This window comes from Bufo bufo, chromosome 2 (genome assembly GCF_905171765.1).
Source record: "Bufo bufo chromosome 2, aBufBuf1.1, whole genome shotgun sequence".
NCBI lineage: Eukaryota > Metazoa > Chordata > Amphibia > Anura > Bufonidae > Bufo > Bufo bufo.
This window is the reverse complement of record NC_053390.1, coordinates 195,246,776-195,266,690: the sequence shown is the minus strand read 5'-3', so window position 1 is coordinate 195,266,690 and position 19,915 is coordinate 195,246,776. Positions and strand designations below refer to the sequence as shown.

Genomic DNA, 19,915 nt, shown 5'->3' with positions numbered 1-19,915 from the left:
AGATTCGTCTAATCTCGTACACTTTACTGGTACCGTATTAAACTGTGTTTTTTCTGCCTGAGAATCTGCATGGAAATACTGTGTGTAAGGCCTCATGCACACGACCGTTGTTGTGTTCCGTTACACAAAATGGGATTCCGTTGTTCCGTGATCCGTTTCCGTTATTTTTGAAGGATCACCAGACATGAAGGAAAGTTAAAAAAAATTTAAGACAGGTTTGGCATGCAAATGATAGGAAAAAAACGGACACGGACGCGGATGACAATCTTGTGTGCCTCCGTGTTTTTTAGCGGTCCCATTGACTTGAATGGGTCCACGAACCGTTTTCTGCGAAAATAATAGGACAGGTTCTATTTTTTGACGGACTGGAACCACGGATCACGGACGCGGATGACAAACGGTGCATTAGCAGAGTTTTCAACGGACCCATTGAAAGTCAATGGGTCCGCAGAAAATCACGAAAAATGGCACAACGGACACGGAATAAAACAACGGTCGTGTGCATGAGGCCTTATTCACACAGTGTGCAGGTAACCTTAGGAGTAATGTATGGTTACGGCCACCTTTTCTGCAGCGGCATTGTGTCTGGAAAATCTGCAAAGTGGATGAGATTTTAAAAAATGTCAGCTACGCACAGTGGAAAGTGCACTGAACTATACATGTATTTTGGTTTTAAATCTACAGCATATCAATTTATGCTGCAGCAGATTTTACCCTTTGCACTGCAGCAAATCCACAACAAAATCTACACATTTTGGTTCGGATTATGTCACTGTGGATTTTGAGCAGAGACCGTACCGTATGCTGCAGGTTTTCCTGAGAGCAAGAATTGGATCTTCCCTAATAATATATCTATGTGGGTAAACAACTGACAACACTAGAGCTGATTAGAAAGAAATCTGTGTATGACAACCTGGTTTACTAGTAATGTACAGTATGGTATAACATTGTATTACTCACAAGCCTGAGAGGAACGTTAAAAGAAACGTTGCCAATGATTAATGAGCCGGCATAGGGTTAAATTCAGGCTCTGTACACTTAGTGAACCCCTCAGTAACTACCAAAGGGCAAATGTCCATGTGCTAGTCAGGCCCTGCACAGGCACATGTAAAAGACTGTGAGTAACGGGGACCTCCTGTATTAGTGCCCCTCCTGAGTGCGCACTCAACGCGTTTCTATGTGGCTGTTTCGTCACATTTCATCAGGAGCACCGCAGTTATAAGGAGCAGGAGTAAGATCCCTATGGCATGCATGTCATTGGCGTAATGCAGTGTGCAGATGGCGCACTCAGGAGGGGCACTTTGGCAATTATCACTGCACACGAAGGTCGGTTGTAGCCCCTCACATAACTCTGAGGGTTGCTACACTTTGGCAGTGATTTATTTTTAATAGGGTGGTGTGAATATGTGGGGTTATCTGGGGAATACTCTCCCACCACATCACCCCCCACAACCAGTAAAATATTCGCAGGTCGGCACTGCTTGCTGAAGTCGCGGTGCACGTGTCTGTGGGATGGCGTTCCCAATAAAACACTGAAGAGAAGACCGGCACTCGCTGTAGATGATAATCTTGCTGCTTTATTGTCACATATACAGTTAGTAAGTGACGCGTTTCGGTGCTACTGCACCTTCATCAGACTTATCGACATACATGAATGAGGCATGTTTAAATAGACCGCCAAGACAAAGGGAAATGACATCACACAGATGACCCCTCCCACAAATCAGCAATGAATCAAAACATGTGAAAGAAACATTCATTATAAATTCAATAAATGAAATGGTATTCATTTTCCTTCCTTATTTTGTTCTGTTTTTTCTTTAATTCAGCTGCGGAAAAAATAAAAGAATTATTTTTTTTTTTTAAAGAAAAAAAAAATTGTATATTGAAAAAATATAATAAATCAATCAAAAGTAATCAATCATAGGAAGCTCTGTACATTATATTCCCGATTGAGTCCGCGAGGCTCAATCGTTTGCAATCGGTGTATCCAGTAAGCCTCCCTCTTGAGTAATAGTTTATTTCGCCGGGGTAAGGGTACACTCTCAATAATTTGGTAACGCAATTGTGCTATTGTGTGTCCGTGCTCGTGGAAATGGAATGTGGTACGGGGAATAATAGATTTAGTTTTCTAATTGTGGATTTAGGATTATTCAATCTATCCTTCATCCTTGTAGAGGTTTCTCCCACGTACAATAAACCACAAGGGCACTTCAAAATATAGACAACAAACCGGCTATCACATGTGAAAAAGCCTCTAATCGGTTGTGGGTGGGTGAAATGTGTACCCCTTATCACACTGGAACAATGTACACAATTTAAACAAGGGAAAGTTCCCATTCTGGGGGTGGACAGTACTCTTTGTATAGGTCCAGTTTTATTACTGCCAATGTCGGCCCGCACTATCCTGCCACGTATATTGTTTGCCCCCCACAACCAGTATATTCTCAGGAGTGGGGTTAGGTCTGACAATCGATATAGACCTCTCACTGCTGATTGAGACCCTGTAGCCTGATTCGTAGTTGCACTGTATGGGCTCTGGCCCCAGTCTTTTATTACACCTATTACTAAATAAAAAGATTGGCAACGTTTCTTTTAACGTTCCTCTCAGGCTTGTGAGTAATTTCGATATAGGGACATATACCCATAATTACTATATTTTGGTTTCAAATTGTGTATAGTATAGTATAGTATTACTAATGTAGTATAGTATTGTTGTTTCTTTTCTTTTCTATTCAATGACATTTGCTTTTTGCTGTACATTCCCACAATGTCCTCCATTCTCTCTGAACTTTATCCAATGCTACCTTCTTTATTTCATCCCAATCAATAAGACTGATACCAGGTTAGTCCTGCATCCTCAGCTCCATTCAGCCTGCAGATGAAAATAAGATAAGTTTAATCATCCTAAACTCCCATTAACCGTGCAGACGGGCTTCGCTGTTTAAAACCATGATCGCTGATTTGGAAAGTTGAAATCCTAGACACCGTCATTTCTTCCCTGAAAAAGCCTTTAGAGAACTAATTTAGCGCTACAATCTACCTTCCGCCTCTGCAGTGACAGCTCAACCTATTGTATCCAACCTATGGGGAATTACACAGATTGCCTTTGCTTCGGAGATTTATACCAGACACAGAAATTGAAAAATTAAAGTATTGCACTTGTCAATAAGATTAATATTTAGTGGGTGTAGACCACAGGTATACGCCTGCCGCCCCATTTAGAGTTTTGGGTGACTGAAAAAAAAAACTGTCACCTAAAACACTATGTATATACACTCACCTAAAGAATTATTAGGAACACCTGTTCTATTTCTCATTAACCTCTTAAGGACATAGGGCGTACAGGTACGCCCTTGTGCCCTGGTACTTAAGGACACAGGGCGTACATGTACGCCCTGTGTATTTTCAATCACTGCCGTGCGGCTGGCAGTGATCGGAACCCGGTGCCTGCTCAAATCATTGAGCAGGCACCTAGGCTAAATGCGCGGGGGGGTCCCGTGACCCCCCCATGTCGGCGATCGCGGCAAACCGCAGGTCAATTCAGACCTGCGGTTTGCTGCGATTTCTGAAGTTTCTGGTCCCCGCAGTCCCTGACCGCAGGGATCAGAAACTTTATATGCCAAAAAAAAAGTTTTATTTACCCCCCCCTGCACCCCCGAATGATTTTTATGGTGGCGGGAGGTGCAGGGGGAGGGTTGCGGGCGGTGTGGGCGGTGCGGGAGGCGGGCGGTGCGGCAGGCGGGATCGCGATCCCCCGCCCGCCTCCCCTTGTATAATCGTTGGTGTCTAGTGGGGATACCAGGGTGCCAGCACATTGCTGGCACCCTGGTATAAACGGCTGACATCTGCGATGCGATGTCAGCCGTTTAACCCTTTCCATACAGCGGTCCGTACGGACCGCTGTATGGAAAAGGTTAACAGCGCAGGGAGCTCCCTCCCTCTCCCATCGGGGGGCTGCTGTGCCTTTGCAGCCCCCCGATGGGGAGGGAGAGAGCCCCCAGAGAGCCCCCCGAGAGATCCCCTCCTTACCCTTCCCCGTCTGCGAAGTTCTGAGCAGTACTGAGCAGACGGGGAAGGTTCCCATGGCAACAGGACGCCTCTCAGGCGTCCTGCTGTCCATGGTGCTGAACAGATCTGTGCTGAATGGCATAGATCTGTTCAGTGTAAGTAAAATACAGTACAGAACAATATATATTGTACTGTACTGTATTATACAGACATCAGACCCACTGGATCTTCAAGAACCAAGTGGGTCTGGGTCAAAAAAAAGTGAATAAAAGTGAAAAAAAAGTAAAAATCAAAAAACACATTTATCACTGATAAAAAATGAAAAAAATAAAATTCCCTACACATGTTTGGTATCGCCGCGTCCGTAACGACCTGATCTATAAAACGGTCATGTTACTTTACCCGAACGGTGAACACCATAAAAATAAAAAATAAAAAACTATGATGAAATTGAAATTTTGCCCACCTTACTTCCCAAAAAAGGTAATAAAAGTGATCAAAAAAGTCGCATGTACGCCAAAATTGTAACAATCAAACCGTCATCTCATCCTGCAAAAATCATACCCTACCCAAGATAATCGCCCAAAAACTGAAAAAACTATGGCTCTTAGACTATGGAAACACTAAAACATGATTTTTTTTGTTTCAAAAATGAAATCATTGTGTAAAACTTACATAAATAAAAAAAATTGTATACATATTAGGTATCTCCGCGTCCGTGACAACCTGCTCTATAAAATTACCACATGATCTAACCTGTCAGATGAATGTTGTAAATAACAAAAAAAAAATGGTGCCAAAAAAGCTATTTCTTGTTACCTTGCCGCACAAAAAGTGTAATATAGAGCAACCAAAAATCATATGTACCCTAAACTAGTACCAACAAAACTGCCACCCTATCCCGTAGTTTCTAAAATGGGGTCACTTTTTTGGAGTTTCTACTCTAGGGGTGCATCAGGGGGGCTTCAAATGGGACATGGTGTCAAAAAAACCAGTCCAGCAAAATATGCCTTCCAAAAACCATATGGTGTTCCTTTCCTTCTGCGCCCTGCCATGTGCCCGTACAGCTGTTTACGACCACATATGGGGTGTTTCTGTAAACTACAGAATTAGGGCCATAAATAATGAGTTTTGTTTGGCTGTTAACCCTTGCTTTGTAACTGGAAAAAAAATATTAAAATGGAAAATCTGCCAAAAAAGTGAAATTTTGAAATTGTATCTCTATTTTCCATTAAATCTTGTGCAACACCTAAAGGGTTAACAAAGTTTGTAAAATCAGTTTTGAATACCTTGAGGGGTGTAGTTTCTTAGATGGGGTCACTTTTATGGAGTTTATAATCTAGGGGTGCATCAGGGGGGCTTCAAATGGGACATGGTGCCAAAAAAACAGTCCAGCAAAATCAGCCCTCCAAAAACCAAACGGCGCACCTTTCACTCTACGCCCCGCTGTGTGCCCGTACAGTAGTTTACGGCCACATATGGGGTGTTTCTGTAAACAGCAGAGTCAGGGCAATAAAGATACAGTCTTGTTTGGCTGTTAACCCTTGGTTTGTTAGTGGAAAAAATGGGTTAAAATGAAAAATTAGACAAAAAAATGAAATTCTCAAATTTCATCGCCATTTGCCAATAACTCTTGTGCAACACCTAAAGGGTTAACGACGTATGTAAAATCAGTTTTGAATACCTTGAGGGGTGTAGTTTCTTAGATGGGGTCACTTTTAGGGAGTTTCTCCTCTAGGGGTGCATCAGGGGGCTTCAAATGGGACATGGTGTAAATAAACCAGTCCATAAAAATCAGCCTTCCAAAAACCAAACGGCACACCTTTCACTCTACGCCCCGCTGTGTGGCCGTACAGTAGTTTACGGCCACATATTGGGTGTTTCTGTAAATGGCAGAGTCAGGGCAATAAAGATACAGTCTTGTTTGGCTGTTAACCCTTGGTTTGTTAGTGGAAAAAATGGGTTAAAATGAAAAATTAGACAAAAAAATGAAATTCTCAAATTTCCTCCCTATTTGCCAATAACTCTTGTGCAACACCTAAAGGGTTAACAACGTATGCAAAATCAGTTTTGAATACCTTGAGGGGTGTAGTTTCTTAGATGGGGTCATTTTTGGGTGGTTTCTATAATGTAAGCCTCGCAAAGTGACTTGAGACCTGAACTGGTCCCTAGAAATTGAGTTTTTGTAAATTTCGGAAAAATTTCAAGATTTGCTTCTAAACTTCTAAGCCTTATAACATCCCCAAAAAATAAAATATCATTCCCAAAACAATTCAAACATGAAGTAGACATATGGGGAATGTAAAATCATCACAATTTTTGGGGGTATTACTATGTATTACAGAAGTAGAGAAACTGAAACTTTGAAATTTGCTAATTTTTTTCAAATTTTTGTTAAATTAGGTATTTTTTGGTGCAAAAAAAATTTTTTTTTTGACTCCATTTTACCAGTGTCATGAAGTACAATATGTGACGAAAAAACAATCTCAGAACGGCCTGGATAAGTCAAACCGTTTTAAAGTTATCAGCACTTAAAGGGACTCTGGTCAGATTTTCAAAAAATGGCCTGGTCCTAAGGTGTAAAAAGGCTGTGTCCTTAAGGGGTTAATGCAATTATCTAGTCAACCAATCACATGGCAGTTGCTTCAATGCATTTAGGGGGGTGGTCCTGGTTAAGACAATCTCCTGAACGCCAAACTGAATGTCAGAATGGGAAAGAAAGGTGATTTAAGCAATTTTGAGCGTGGCATGGTTGTTGGTGCCAGACGGGCCGGTCTGAGTATTTCACAATCTGCTCAGTTACTGGGATTTTCACGCACAACCATTTCTAGGGTTTACAAAGAATGGTGTGAAAAGGGAAAAACATCCAGTATGTGGCAGTCCTGTGGGCAAAAAATGCCTTGTGGATGCTAGAGGTCAGAGGAGAATGGGCCGACTGATTCAAGCTGATAGAAGAGCAACGTTGACTGAAATAACCACTCGTTACAACCGAGGTATGCAGCAAAGCATTTGTGAAGCCACAACACGCACAACCTTGAGGAGGATGGGCTACAACAGCAGAAGACCCCACCGGGTACCACTCATCTCCACTACAAATAGGAAAAAGAGGCTACAATTTGCACGAGTTCACCAAAATTGGACTGTTGAAGACTGGACAAATGTTGCCTGGTCTGATGAGTCTCGATTTCTGTTGAGACATTCAAATGGTAGAGTCCGAATTTGGCGTAAACAGAATGAGAACATGTATCCATCCTCTGATGGCTACTTCCAGCAGGATAATGCACCATGTTACAAAGCTCGAATCATTTCAAATTGGTTTCTTGAACATGACAATGAGTTCACTGTACTAAAATGGCCCCCACAGTCACCAGATCTCAACCCAATAGAGCATCTTTGGGATGTGGTGGAACGGGAGCTTCGTGCCCTGGATGTGCATCCCTCAAATCTCCATCAACTGCACGATGCTATCCTATCAATATGGGCCAACATTTCTAAAGAATGCTATCAGCACCTTGTTGAATCAATGCCACGTAGAATTAAGGCAGTTCTGAAGGCAAAAGGGGATCCAACACCGTATTAGTATGGTGTTCCTAATAATTCTTTAGGTGGGTGTAAATACACAGTTAAAAAAAGTAGATGGGAAAAATAGAATATTAAAGGGGTTATCCCATGAGTAATGTAAAAAAAAAACATCATATAGTACATGACAGTCTCTTTCTAACAAAGCTAGAACCAGCCCTGTACCTCACATGGCTCCAGAGATCTGCCCACTCATTGCTCCAATTGCTCTACTAGATTTATTTCAAGCTGGCAGCTTAGTGGGTGTGCACTTTCTCAGGGTGTGTGTCCTTTCTGCTGCAGCTGGTGGTAGTTGAAGGATGGAACTGAGCATGTGCATCCATCTCATTGAGCTGGACTTAGAATTTAGAAAAAGGGCAAACAGCAGGTGGCGCTATACAGATAGATTTCAGTGAATAACTTATTGGCTATGTTAAGTTTTTAATGACATGCAATTACAAGAGTATTCAGATCCAGGTGCTGGTTTGAAAAATGTAGGATATTTTTCCTGGAACAACCCCTTAAAGGCAAAGCTGTCCTGGGTGAACTGGCTGAGATTAGCAGCTGTATGTCAGCCAGAGACAGAGGGGGATATTTAACAAGACCAGCATGTGGTACAGCAGTCAAGCCAGTCATTATATCCCCTGCACTGCCGGAGGATGCGTCTAATTTATGACAAGCCATAGACCTCACCATAGCCATAGAAATCATAAATGACCTGTGGCCATCAATTTCAGATCGGCAAGGGTCCGACTCCCGGCACAGCCACAGATCAGCTGTTTGGTGCTGGTTCCATTCAGGTGAATGTGCAAGTGAGGAGACTTGAAGAGGAAGCAGTGCTCGCAGGAGTGCTGCCTCCTCTCCAAACAGCTGATCAGCGGGGGAGTCAGAAACCTGCCACTCTGATATTGATGACTCAACCCCTTTGAAGAGGAGCTATCACCGCTCCTGACATGTCTGTTTTAGTAACTACTTGAATGGGTGAGAATATGGTGATGAAAAGGAAAACATTTTTTTTTTCAAAAGTATTAAAACGCAAGAAAAACTATACATATGTGGTATTACTGTAATCGTATTGATTAGTGAACGTCGTAAAAACAAAACCCATTAAAATGTGGTGGAATTGCGTTTTTGGAATTTTTTTTCAGCTTCCCACTACATTCTGTTCAATATGTAATGGTGCCATTAGAAAGTACAATTTGTTCTTCAAAAAACAAGTCTTCATTCGGCTATGTGAACGAAAAAAAAAAAAAAACGTTCTAGCTCCGGGAAAGCAGGGAGCGAAAAACGAAAACAGAAAATTGCTGCGCCAGGAAGGGGTTAAGCATAACAGCAAGGAAGATAGACTGATATGCAACCGAAACTTGGGACTGCCTTTAAAAGGAAATGTCTCACCACAATGTGCCATAAAATGGAATACAATTGGTATGTTGTTGGTTTTTTTTCAAGCAGGGGTTAAAAAAAAACTGTGGATGTCTATGGCACAAAAAATGCTGAAAATAAGCCAGAAATACCATAGTCACAGCATGCTGCAATTTACAAAAAATACATCATGCAAGTGAAGAAAAGACAAAAAAAATGCTTGTTTGTACTGCATTTCATAATTCCTAGACCTAGACTTACAGCTAACATCTGAAGGCCAAAACCACCAATTGAAAAAAAAAAAGGCTATGAAAATTGGGAAAAACACCAAAAGAAATAGTCTGAAAACAACCTAAGGCCCTCAATACTAATTTTGCCTGGGTTTTTTAATCATGAAAAAGCATCATAAAAACCACTTTAATTTTTTCTATACCAAATGTGGCTTTTATAGTGTTTTAGTGGTAGTTTCTTTGTAAACAGTTGTGTCAACGTTTTTTTTTTTTCGCCTTGTATTCTCTACAGAGAAAAATATGTGAAAATTTCTAGTAGTTTTCATATTCCTCAGCTAATATCTGGAGCTGGTATTTTTACTGCCAAAAAAATTCACCAAAGCCTCAGGTGCAAAAAACGCCACTAAAACCAAAAAAGTCCACCGAAAGCGCCTGTGGGATACCTCCTGTTTTTGTCGTCGTGGAATTTCTGTTGCAGATCCGAGGCATTGTACAGTATCGGAAAAGTAGATGAGATATGAAATCTGTAGCATGTCAGTTTATGCTGCAGATCTTCACCCTTTCTAATGGAGAGGGTAATATCCACAGCTAGAGCAGTGGACTTTTTTTTTGCTGTATTTTCCGTGGACATGAGTGCAAAGTTACGTTTGTCACAGTCGTTTTATGTAGCTGTTTGGAGGGCACTTGTGGTAGGATACATTCATGATGAATAAGGAAAGGTTAGCAGCTGTCATTTTGAGTAGAAGAGCTGTGTAATTTGATGCGAAATATGTATAATTTGAGTAGTTACGCAAAAGAAATAGATTTGTTTGGCCTGTGTGATCTTCAGATCTTCACTATAATGTAGATTTAAAGGGGTTGTCTCACCTCAGACATTGGGGGCATATCGCTAGGATATGCCCCCAATGCCTGATATCTTTAGCACGGAGCCTGCAAAGGGAAGGAGGGCGCACCCCGCAAGTGCAACCACAGCTCCGTTCATTTCTATGGGACTTCCGAAAACAGTCGAGTGCTGGCTCGGCTATTTCCGTCAGCCCCATAGAAGTGAATGGAGCGGTGGCTACACTTGCGTGGTGCACTTCCCATTTATTTCAATGGTACTGGCAAAAATAGCCGAGCGTGCTGCACGATTATTTCAGCACTCCCATAGAAATTAATGGAGGGCAGTGGCGCATGCGCGGTGCGCCCTCCTTCACTTTTCGGACTCCTTTCTAAAGATATCAGACATTGGGGGAATATCCTAGAATTATGGTATATGCCCCCAATGTCTGAGGGGAGACAGCCCCTTTAACTTCTAAACTTTAAGGAAATGTTCTTGATTATTATTTTTTTTCATGTTTTTGCCATCAGGTCAGTCATCACCCTCCAGCTGCTGCTCATCATGTACACTCCAAGAATGGATGGAGCCTGTGGCAGGAAATCACCATTGCCAGCAAATTCAGGGGCAAATACCTCTCTATTATGCCATTAGGTAAGGGTGAAAGAGTAGAGGTGAAACATTTTAAACATCTCCACATAGGTTAAAGTGCACTTAAACTTTTATTTTATTTTTACTAATTCAATAGTCTAGGTGAAAATAGTGAACTCTTTAATTTAGTTTATAAAAGTGCTTGTTTCTACACTAATTACCTCCCCCTGCTGTTTACTGTCTTTGAACTGACTATCAGATCTGACTTCCTACAGTAGAATCAATAAATGTTACAGTACCATACCACGGGCAGCAGCATTGTCACCTTCCCCCCCCCCACTTCCTTTCTGGCAGCAGTATTGTCCCTCTTTTGACTCATTGCCTACTGGTATTAGCATTGTCCTCCTCTCATTTTATTTACTCCTCATTGCTGGCTGGCGCATGTGCAGTGCGTCCTGTGAGGCCGATTCCAGGGGCTGACATGTGTATCCACGGAATGCGTTTGCTGAGCCATCAGCTTGCGCATGCGCCCATGGATACACATGTCAGCGCCTGGAATCGGCCTCACAGGACGCACTGCACATGCACCAGCCGGCAATGAGGAGTAACTAAATTAGCAGTGGGGCGATGCTGGGCTCCAGGAGAAGGGGCGCGGCTGGGCACCAACGGCCGGAGGGACAGCCCCTTGGGCACATTACTCAGGTAATTACCATATTAATAAAAGCGATTTTCTAGACAAAGGACAACACTTAGGGTAGTAATACTAGTATATTTTAATACAAAACGAGCAGACTGATGTGATGATGTTAAAAGCTCTGTCACTAAAATCCAGGTGACAGAATCCCTTTAAACATTTTACCTGCACCTCAGCCACTATGTGGGAATGTACCCTTACACAAATGATACTACAAGTGTCCATATTAGGATTTTATTTGGTAGTCTACTTTCACACTAGCGTTTCGGCTTTCCATTTCTGAGATTAGTTTTTCCCTAATGCATTCTGAATGGAAAAGGATCCGCTCAGAATGCATCAGTTTGCCTCGGATCAGTCACCATTCCGCTCTGGAGGCAGACACCAAAACGTTGCCTGCAGCGTTTTTCTGTCCGCGATGTGGTGTGGAGCAAGACGGATCCGTCCTGGCACACAATGTGAGTCAATGGGGACAGATCTGTTATCTCTGACACAATCTGGCACAATAGAAAACGGATCCGTCCCCCATTGACTTTCCATGGTGTTCAAGACGGATCCGTCGTGGCTATAGAAGACATAATACAACCGAATCAGTTCATGACGGATGCATGCGGTTGTATTATTGTAACGGAAGCGTTTTTACAGATCCATGACAGGTCCGCAAAAAACGCTAATGTGAAAGCAGGCGTACTCATGTCATACACAACACAGTGTTTATGGCACCATGAAAGTGTAATGTGACTAATCCCCTAATCTCGTCAGATCTCTATAAAGTCAGCGGCATCCACTTTCCTCTGACCTACTTCACTATTTGAATCATTACTGTGTTTTCATCATAAGATACTTAGTATTGTTTTATCTGAAGGCAGATACGTGGTAAATCAACATACCAATTACTCAAGTGTTTTCTGTCCATATTGTGTATGTCACAGGGGATATACACTTGGAGTTTCTTTCCAGTGGGAACCATTATGTGTGGAAGAAGGTCACCTCCACAGTGCACAACATCATTGTAGGCAAGCTTTGGATAGACCAGGTAATTACCATTTCTTTGTCAACAATCCAAAAATGTCATGTCTTGGAACAGAGAAGCAAATTTACATAAAACTAATTGTATTCCTCTGTCTTAGAATATTCTGCTCCTGATTGTCTCACATGCAGCACAAATAGAATATGTACCGTATGCTGTTCATTCATTGAAATGATCATAATAGGCTGATCTTAATTAAATCTACAAGGCAAAATGCAGGCAGAGATTCTCTGAATCCTAGTATACAGTCAGGAAAGTCAGGAATCTTCTCCATTTTGTGAAGCATTTTATGGATATTTTCACCTGATCTGAACCCAATAGAGTATTTCACTTGTTAAAGACTAAACTTCAGACAGAAAGGCCCACAAACAAACAGCAACTGAAAACCGCTGCAGTAAAGGCCTGGGCGAGCATTAAAAAGGAGGAAACGCAGCGTCTGGTGATGTCCATGAGTTCAAGACTTCAGGCAGTCATTGCCAACAAAGGGGTTTTCAACCAAATATTAGAAATTAACATTTTATTTACAATTATTTAATTTGTCCAATTACTTTTGAGCCCCTGAAATGAAGGGGTTAAGTTTAAAAAATTCTTTAGTTCCTCACATTTTTATGCAATCATTTTGTTCAACCCACTGAATTTAAAGCTGAAAGTGTGAACTTCAACTTCAAAATCCATTGTGGAAATGTACAGAACAAAAATTAGAAAAAAAGTTGTCTCTGTCCAAATATATATGGACCTAACTGTATATTTAATAAAAAAGAAAACACTATCCTCTTTCCCTATTAAAAATGCTTTATAAAAAAAATTAAATAAAAAAAAAGACATAGTATTTTGTATAGTCTCGTTCAACAAACAAAACTGCATGGTGAATGCTTAAAAAAGAAAATTTTAAATCATGAATTAAAATATAAATTTTATTTCGCTGCTACAACATTTACTAAATGAATTATCTTACAGGTCCATATAATGAATTAAAGGGAGCCTTTCATCTAAGATGGGCCATTTAAACTGCCCGCAGTACCTCACAGTAGCACCACGGCTTTCTCACAGCTTAGCATATGCCATGTGACCTTACATTTATTGAAGGTGGGCGGCGCCTAACCGATGTTAGACAGGCTCCGCCCACCCATTTAATTTGTGACTAATTGTAGTAAGGCAGCGCCGCGGCCTGATGCTGGAGCGCATGTGATGCAGGTGAGTTGAGCGCTCTCACATGTGATGGGGCCCGGCATTGTCACTGTACTTCATTCCGGTCCCCATCACATGTGAAGACTGGGGGCAGTGGGGGACACTACTGGGGGCAGTAGGGGACATTACTAGGGGCAGTGGTGGGAACTACCTGCTGGGTCAGTGGGGACATTACCGGGGGCAGTGGTGGACATTTCCAGTGGCAGTAGGGGACATTACTAGGTCAGTGGGGGACACTACCTGCTCGGTCAGTGAAGGACATTATTAGGGGCAGTGGGGGAAATTACTGGGGGCAGTGAGATACATTACCGGGGGCATTACTAGGGGATCAGGGACCAGGGATGTAGCGATCGCAGTCACAGAGGGTGTGTTGGGGGACGACGACCCTGATCCAAAGTTTGCCCTGGGGACCATAACACTCTAGTTACGTCACTGGATGATAGATTCATATACATTTAACGTGGTGGTGGATTTTACAAGCTACATGCTATGATCAAGGACACAGTTAGCATTAGAAACGCATAAGTGTGTTCACCAGGGCACTTTTAATTTTTCAGTTTTTAAGAATTTTGAAATAAATATTGGATTTTTTATTAACTTCTCAAGCTAGATCATTGCTTACTTTCTTCATGTACACAGCGTCAGTATTGCAGTGTATTATACACTGCTCAAAAAAATAAAGGGAACACAAAAATAACAGATCCTAGATCTGAATTAATTAAATATTCTTCTGAAATACTTTGTTCTTTACATAGTTGAATGTGCTGACAACAAAATCACACAAAAATTAAAAATGGAAATCAAATTTTTCAATCCATGGAGGTCTGGATTTGGAGTCACACTCAAAATGAAAGTGGAAAAACACACTACAGGCTGATCCAACTTTGATGTAATGTCTTTAAAACAAGTCAAAATGAGGCTCAGTAGTGTGTGTGGCCTCCACTTGCCTGTATGACCTCCCTACAACGCCTGTGCATGCTCCTGATGAGGTGGCGGATGGTCTCCTGAGGGATCTCCTCCCAGACCTGGACTAAAGCATCTGCCAACTCCTGGACAGTCTGTGGTGCAACGTGACGTTGGTAGATAGAGCGAGACATGATGTCCCAGATGTGCTCAATTGGATTCAGGTCTGGGGAACAGGCGGGCCAGTCCATAGCATCAATTCCTTCGTCTTGCAGGAACTGCTGACACACTCAAGCCACATGAGGTCTTGCATTAGGAGGAACCCAGGGCCAACCGCACCAGCATATGGTCTCACAAGGGGTCTGAGGATCTCATCTCGGTACCTAATGGCAGTCAGGCTACCTCTGGCGAGCACATGGAGGGCTGTGCGGCCCTCCAAAGAAATGCCACCCCACACCATTACTGACCCAATGCCAAACCGGTCATGCTGGAGGATGTTGCAGGCAGCAGAACGTTCTCCACGGCGTCTCCAGACTCTGTCACGTCTGTCACATGTGATCATGTGAACCTGCTTTCATCTGTGAAGAGCACAGGGCGCCAGTGGCGAATTTGCCAATCTTGGTGTTTTCTGGCAAATGCCAAACGTCCTGGACGGTGTTGGGCTGTAAGCACAACCCCCACCTGTGAATGTCGGGCCCTCATATCACCCTCATGGAGTCTATTTCTGACCGTTTGAGCAGACACATGCACATTTGTGGCCTGCTGGAGGTCATTTTGCAGGGCTCTGGCAGTGCTCCTCCTGTTCCTCCTTGCACAAAGGCGCAGGTAGCGGTCCTGCTGCTGGGTTGTTGCCCTCCTACGGCCTCCTCCACGTCTCCTGATGTACTGGCCTGTCTCCTGGTAGCGCCTCCATGCTCTGGACACTACTCTGACAGACACAGCAAACCTTCTTGCCACAGCTCGCATTGATGTGCCATCCTGGATAAGCTGCACTACCTGAGCCACTTGTGTGGGTTGTAGACTCCGTCTCATGCTACCACTAGAGTGAAAGCACCACCAGCATTCAAAAGTGACCAAAACATCAGCCAGGAAGCATAGGAACTGAGAAGTGGTCTGTGATCACCACCTGCAGAACCACTTCTTTATTGGGGGTGTCTTGCTAATTGCCTATAATTTCCACCTGTTGTCTATCCCATTTTCACAACAGCATGTGAAATTGATTGTCACTCAGTGTTGCTTCCTAAGTGGACAGTTTGATTTCACACAAGTGTGATTGACTTGGAGTTACATTGTGGTGTTTAAGTGTTCCCTTTATTTTTTTGAGCAGTGTATCAGCAACCAAGCCCCCATACTTGACGGAAAGTTAAAACATTATGGCTCTTTCGAATGTGAGGATGAAAAATTAAAAGAAAAAAAGCTAGGTCTTTAAACTCCACTATAGGTGGGTCAACCCATAAAATATAGACCCTAGTACCAGGGCTTCAAAGTCAGAGCCTGGACCCACCGGTGGATCCTCTGGTACTCTGATGGGCCAGTACATCAGCTTTTATACACTTCCAATCCATTCAGTGTTCGTTCGATACTGTACTTATGAAAATGGTGATTGCATTACCAATAGTCACATAAAATATAAAGTTAATACATATTAGGTCTGGGTCAAGAACAAGAAAACTCCTGATCAAGCCAAAACTACACATTTGTGGAATATTTCCCGGTCACCAACCTGAATATCATATCCATCATTTGCTTCATAAAACGCACAGCTGGTTCTTGTGCCACAACCAATTCTCTTGTGAAAAGCAACTGAGAGACCAGGCTTGATGACTCACTTGGCTTGAAATCGACCAGTAGTAGAGCTTTCAGAATTCTTTTTTCGTCTTGTTATTTTGCTTCTGACTGTATAATATCCTTACTGCTCTTTCTCTCTCTCTGTTTTTCCCTATAGTCTGGAGAAATAGAGATTACAAATTATAAAACCAAGGACAAATGCCAGCTGAAATTTACCCCATACAGCTACTTCTCAAGAGACATTGCAAGAAAGGTAGAGATTTAGTGACAACGTTATGTGACACATTTCCACCATTACATAGGGATCAGCTAAAAAAACAAACTAAAAATCGGGATTGGCATGACTGAAAGTTAAATGCACATTTAAAGGGGGTTTCTGGTACTTTCATACTGATGGCCTGTCCCCACGATATATGATTGGCTTGCTCCAACACCCAATCAGCTGTTCTACAATAGCTCCAGCCCTGGAAGTACATAGCTCCATCTATGTAATGTCATTTCTGTATTCACTTCAGCGGGATCAAAGCTGCAGTAATGAGCTCCGTCCACTACAGAAATGAACAGATCTGTGTAGTTCCAGAAGGTACAGCAGGGGTTCAGGGTGTCGTGGCACCGCCGATCAGTTGTTGATAGCCTACTCTGAGGATAGGCCATCAGTTTTAAAGTTTTGTAAAACCCCTTTAAGTGTAGAAATGCTCTTCATTGGCAATCACACAAACACCCCCAATGTTAATATCAATGCTAAAGGTTACAAAAAAGCGGGCGAGAATTCCGTGCGGGTGCAATGCGTGAGGTGAACGCACTGAATCCAGACCCATTCATTTCTATGGGGCTGTGCACATGGGCGGTGATTTTCACGCATCACTTGTGCGTTGCGTGAAAATCCCAGCATGCTCTATTTTGTTCATTTTTCACGCAACGCAGGCCCCATAGAAGTGAATAGGGCTGCGTGAAAATCTCAAGCATCCGCAAGCAAGTGCGGATGCGGTGTGATTTTCACGCACGGTTGCTAGGAGACGATCGGGATGGGGACCCGATCATTATTATTTTCCCTTATAACATGGTTATAATGGAAAATAATAGCATTCTTAACACAGAATGCTTAGTAAAATAGGGCTGGAGGGGTAAAAAAAAAAAGTAAAATAATTGAACTCACCTCATCCACTTGTTCGCGCAGCTCGGCTTCTCTTCTTTCTTCTTCTTTGCTGATCTGTGAGGAAAAGGACCTGTGGTGACGTCACTGCGCTCATCACTTGGTCCATCACATGATCCATCACCATGGTGATGGATCATGTGGCGGACCATGTGATGAGCACAGTGACGTCACCACAGGTCCTTTACCCAGGTCCTGAAGAAAGAAGAGAAGCCGGGCTGCGCGAACAATTTATTTTATTTTTATTTTTTTAACCCATCCAGCCCTATTTTACTAAGGCCTCTTTCACACTTGCGTTGTTGGGATCCGGCATGCACTTCCGTTGCCGGAGGTGCCTGCCGGATCCGTAACAACGCAAGTGTACTGAAAGCATTTGAAGACGGAACCGTCTTCCAAATGCTTTCAGTGTTACTATGGCACCCAGGACGCTATTAAAGTCCTGGTTGCCATAGTAGTAGCGGGGAGCGGGGGAGCGGTATACTTACAGTCCGTGCGGCTCCCCGGGCGCTCCAGAATGACGTCAGAGCGCCCCATGCGCATGGATGACGTGATCCATGTGATCACGTGATCCATGCGCTTGGGGCGCCCTGACGTCACTCTGGAGCGCCCGGGGAGCCGCACGGACGGTAAGTATGCTGCTCCCCTGCTCCCCGCTACACTTACCATGGCTGTCAGGACTTTAGCGTCCCGGTAGCCATGGTAACTATTCAGAAAAAGCTAAACGTCGGGTCCGGCAATGCGCCGAAACGACGTTTAGCTTAAGGCCGGATCCGGATCAATGCCTTTCAATGGGCATTGATCCCGGATCCGGCCTTGCGGCAAGTCTTCAGGATTTTTGGCCGGAGCAAAAAGCGCAGCATGCTGCGGTATTTTCTCCGGCCAAAAAACGTTCCGTACCGGAACTGAAGACATCCTGATGCATCCTGAACGGATTACTCTCCATTCAGAATGCATTAGGATAATCCTGATCAGTATTCTTCCGGCATAGAGTCCCGACGACGGAACTCTATGCCGGAAGACAATAACGCAAGTGTGAAAGAGCCCTAAGTATTCTGTATTAAGAATTCTATTATTTTTCCTTATAACCATGTTATAAGGGAAAATAATTACATTTACACAACCTTGAACCCAAACCTGAACTTCAGTGAAGAAGTTCAGGTCTGGGTACCACATTCAGTTTTTCATCACGCTCGTGTAAAACGCATTGCACCCGCGCGATAAAAACTGAACAACGGAACACAATCGCAGTCAAAACTGACTGAAATTGCGTACCTACACGTGCGGGTTTGTCGCAATGCACCCAAATCCGTGATGCCCGTGTGAAAGAGGCCTAAGGGGTCGCTGTGTACAAATGATAATGGTAGTCCAGGCTTACTGGGAGTTGTAGTTTTGCAACAGCTGGAGGGCCGCAGGTTGGGCATCCCTGTTCTACTACATTTTGTCTGCAGGAAAGGGGTTATCTGGAAGGAGACAGTCCCTTTCATGTCCTTTGTACGTGCTGCAAACTCAGAACGTGACTGCACCAGAGTCCTCCAAGTTATCAATGAGCTTGAGATGAATTCCAGACTTATACGTCTAGATAATAAAGAACTGTGTACTTCAAGCTGCAGGATCGTGTAGATGAAGTTAAGCAATTATTCCTTATAGGTAGGAAAACTGCAGTGTAAGGCCGAATGCACACGGCCGTGTTCCGCGGCTGAGAGCGGTCCGTGGTATGCCGGGCTGGATTCCTGTTCAGAGCAGGAGCGCACGGCGTCATTGGTTGCTATGACGCTGTGCGCTTCATGCCGCCGCTGCTGTACAGTAATACACTCGTATAGATCATACGAGTGTATTACTCTAGTGCTCTGAACAGGAATCCAGCCCGGCATACCACGGACCGCTCTCGGCCGCGGAACACGGCCGTGTGCATTCGGCCTAATGTGAAAATTTTCTAATTTTAGGTTGCTGTACTGGATAAATCGGTAGTGTATTTCATTGTAGACATGAAATCATGGTGTGCCGTGGGAGCAGCCACTGTTCTGCTCCTTCAGTAAGCATTTTCACAGTGGTTCCATGCTGAGCGCTGCCTCCTAGATGAAGGAACATATAGTTCTCTCCGCAGTCTCTTTTCTTGCAAGCATGAAAACATCATGCTTTGTACAAGCCAGCGTCCTCCTGTAGCCAGAGGTGGGCTGCCATTTAACACATTTTGTCCTTAAGGAGATCGTAATGAAGGTTGTTCTGGGACATAATTTACAGATTTATTAATGCAGAGTTTACATCTCAAAGAATATTCACTGAAAAGTCTCTGAAAGCTCATAAAATGCTGACCTCAGCATGTTAATAATATGTTCCTTTGCAGTCGTGGCTTTTCAATATACTGTGTGCACACTAGGATAGATCTGAAATTGTCATCATGAAAATACAGTTCAATCCTCAGCCATCATGTTATAGAGCAGGAGGAGCTGAGCAGATTGATATATAGTTATGTAGGAAAAGATTCAGTAGAACATGTATTTTATGCATCTAAACCTTTGCACATACTGAGCTAAGGAGTCACGTGGGTGGTCCTAATCAGTGACTGACGGCCTTCTCTGTGTGACAGATAGCT

The 19,915-nt window shown here is 43.2% G+C and overlaps 1 protein-coding gene across 5 annotated transcripts in view; it reads left to right on the top strand.

Annotated features, from left to right (window-relative positions):
- Positions 1–19,915, top strand: part of OSBP2 (oxysterol binding protein 2) — a 299,539-nt gene that overhangs the window by 264,544 nt on the left and 15,080 nt on the right. For all 5 annotated transcript variants that reach the window (XM_040415995.1, XM_040415996.1, XM_040415997.1 and 2 more), the window contains 3 exons: positions 10,512–10,632; positions 12,193–12,296; positions 16,327–16,422. In XM_040415995.1, the coding sequence (XP_040271929.1) occupies positions 10,512–10,632; positions 12,193–12,296; positions 16,327–16,422 (321 nt within the window). The remainder of the gene's footprint in view (positions 1–10,511; positions 10,633–12,192; positions 12,297–16,326; positions 16,423–19,915) is intronic.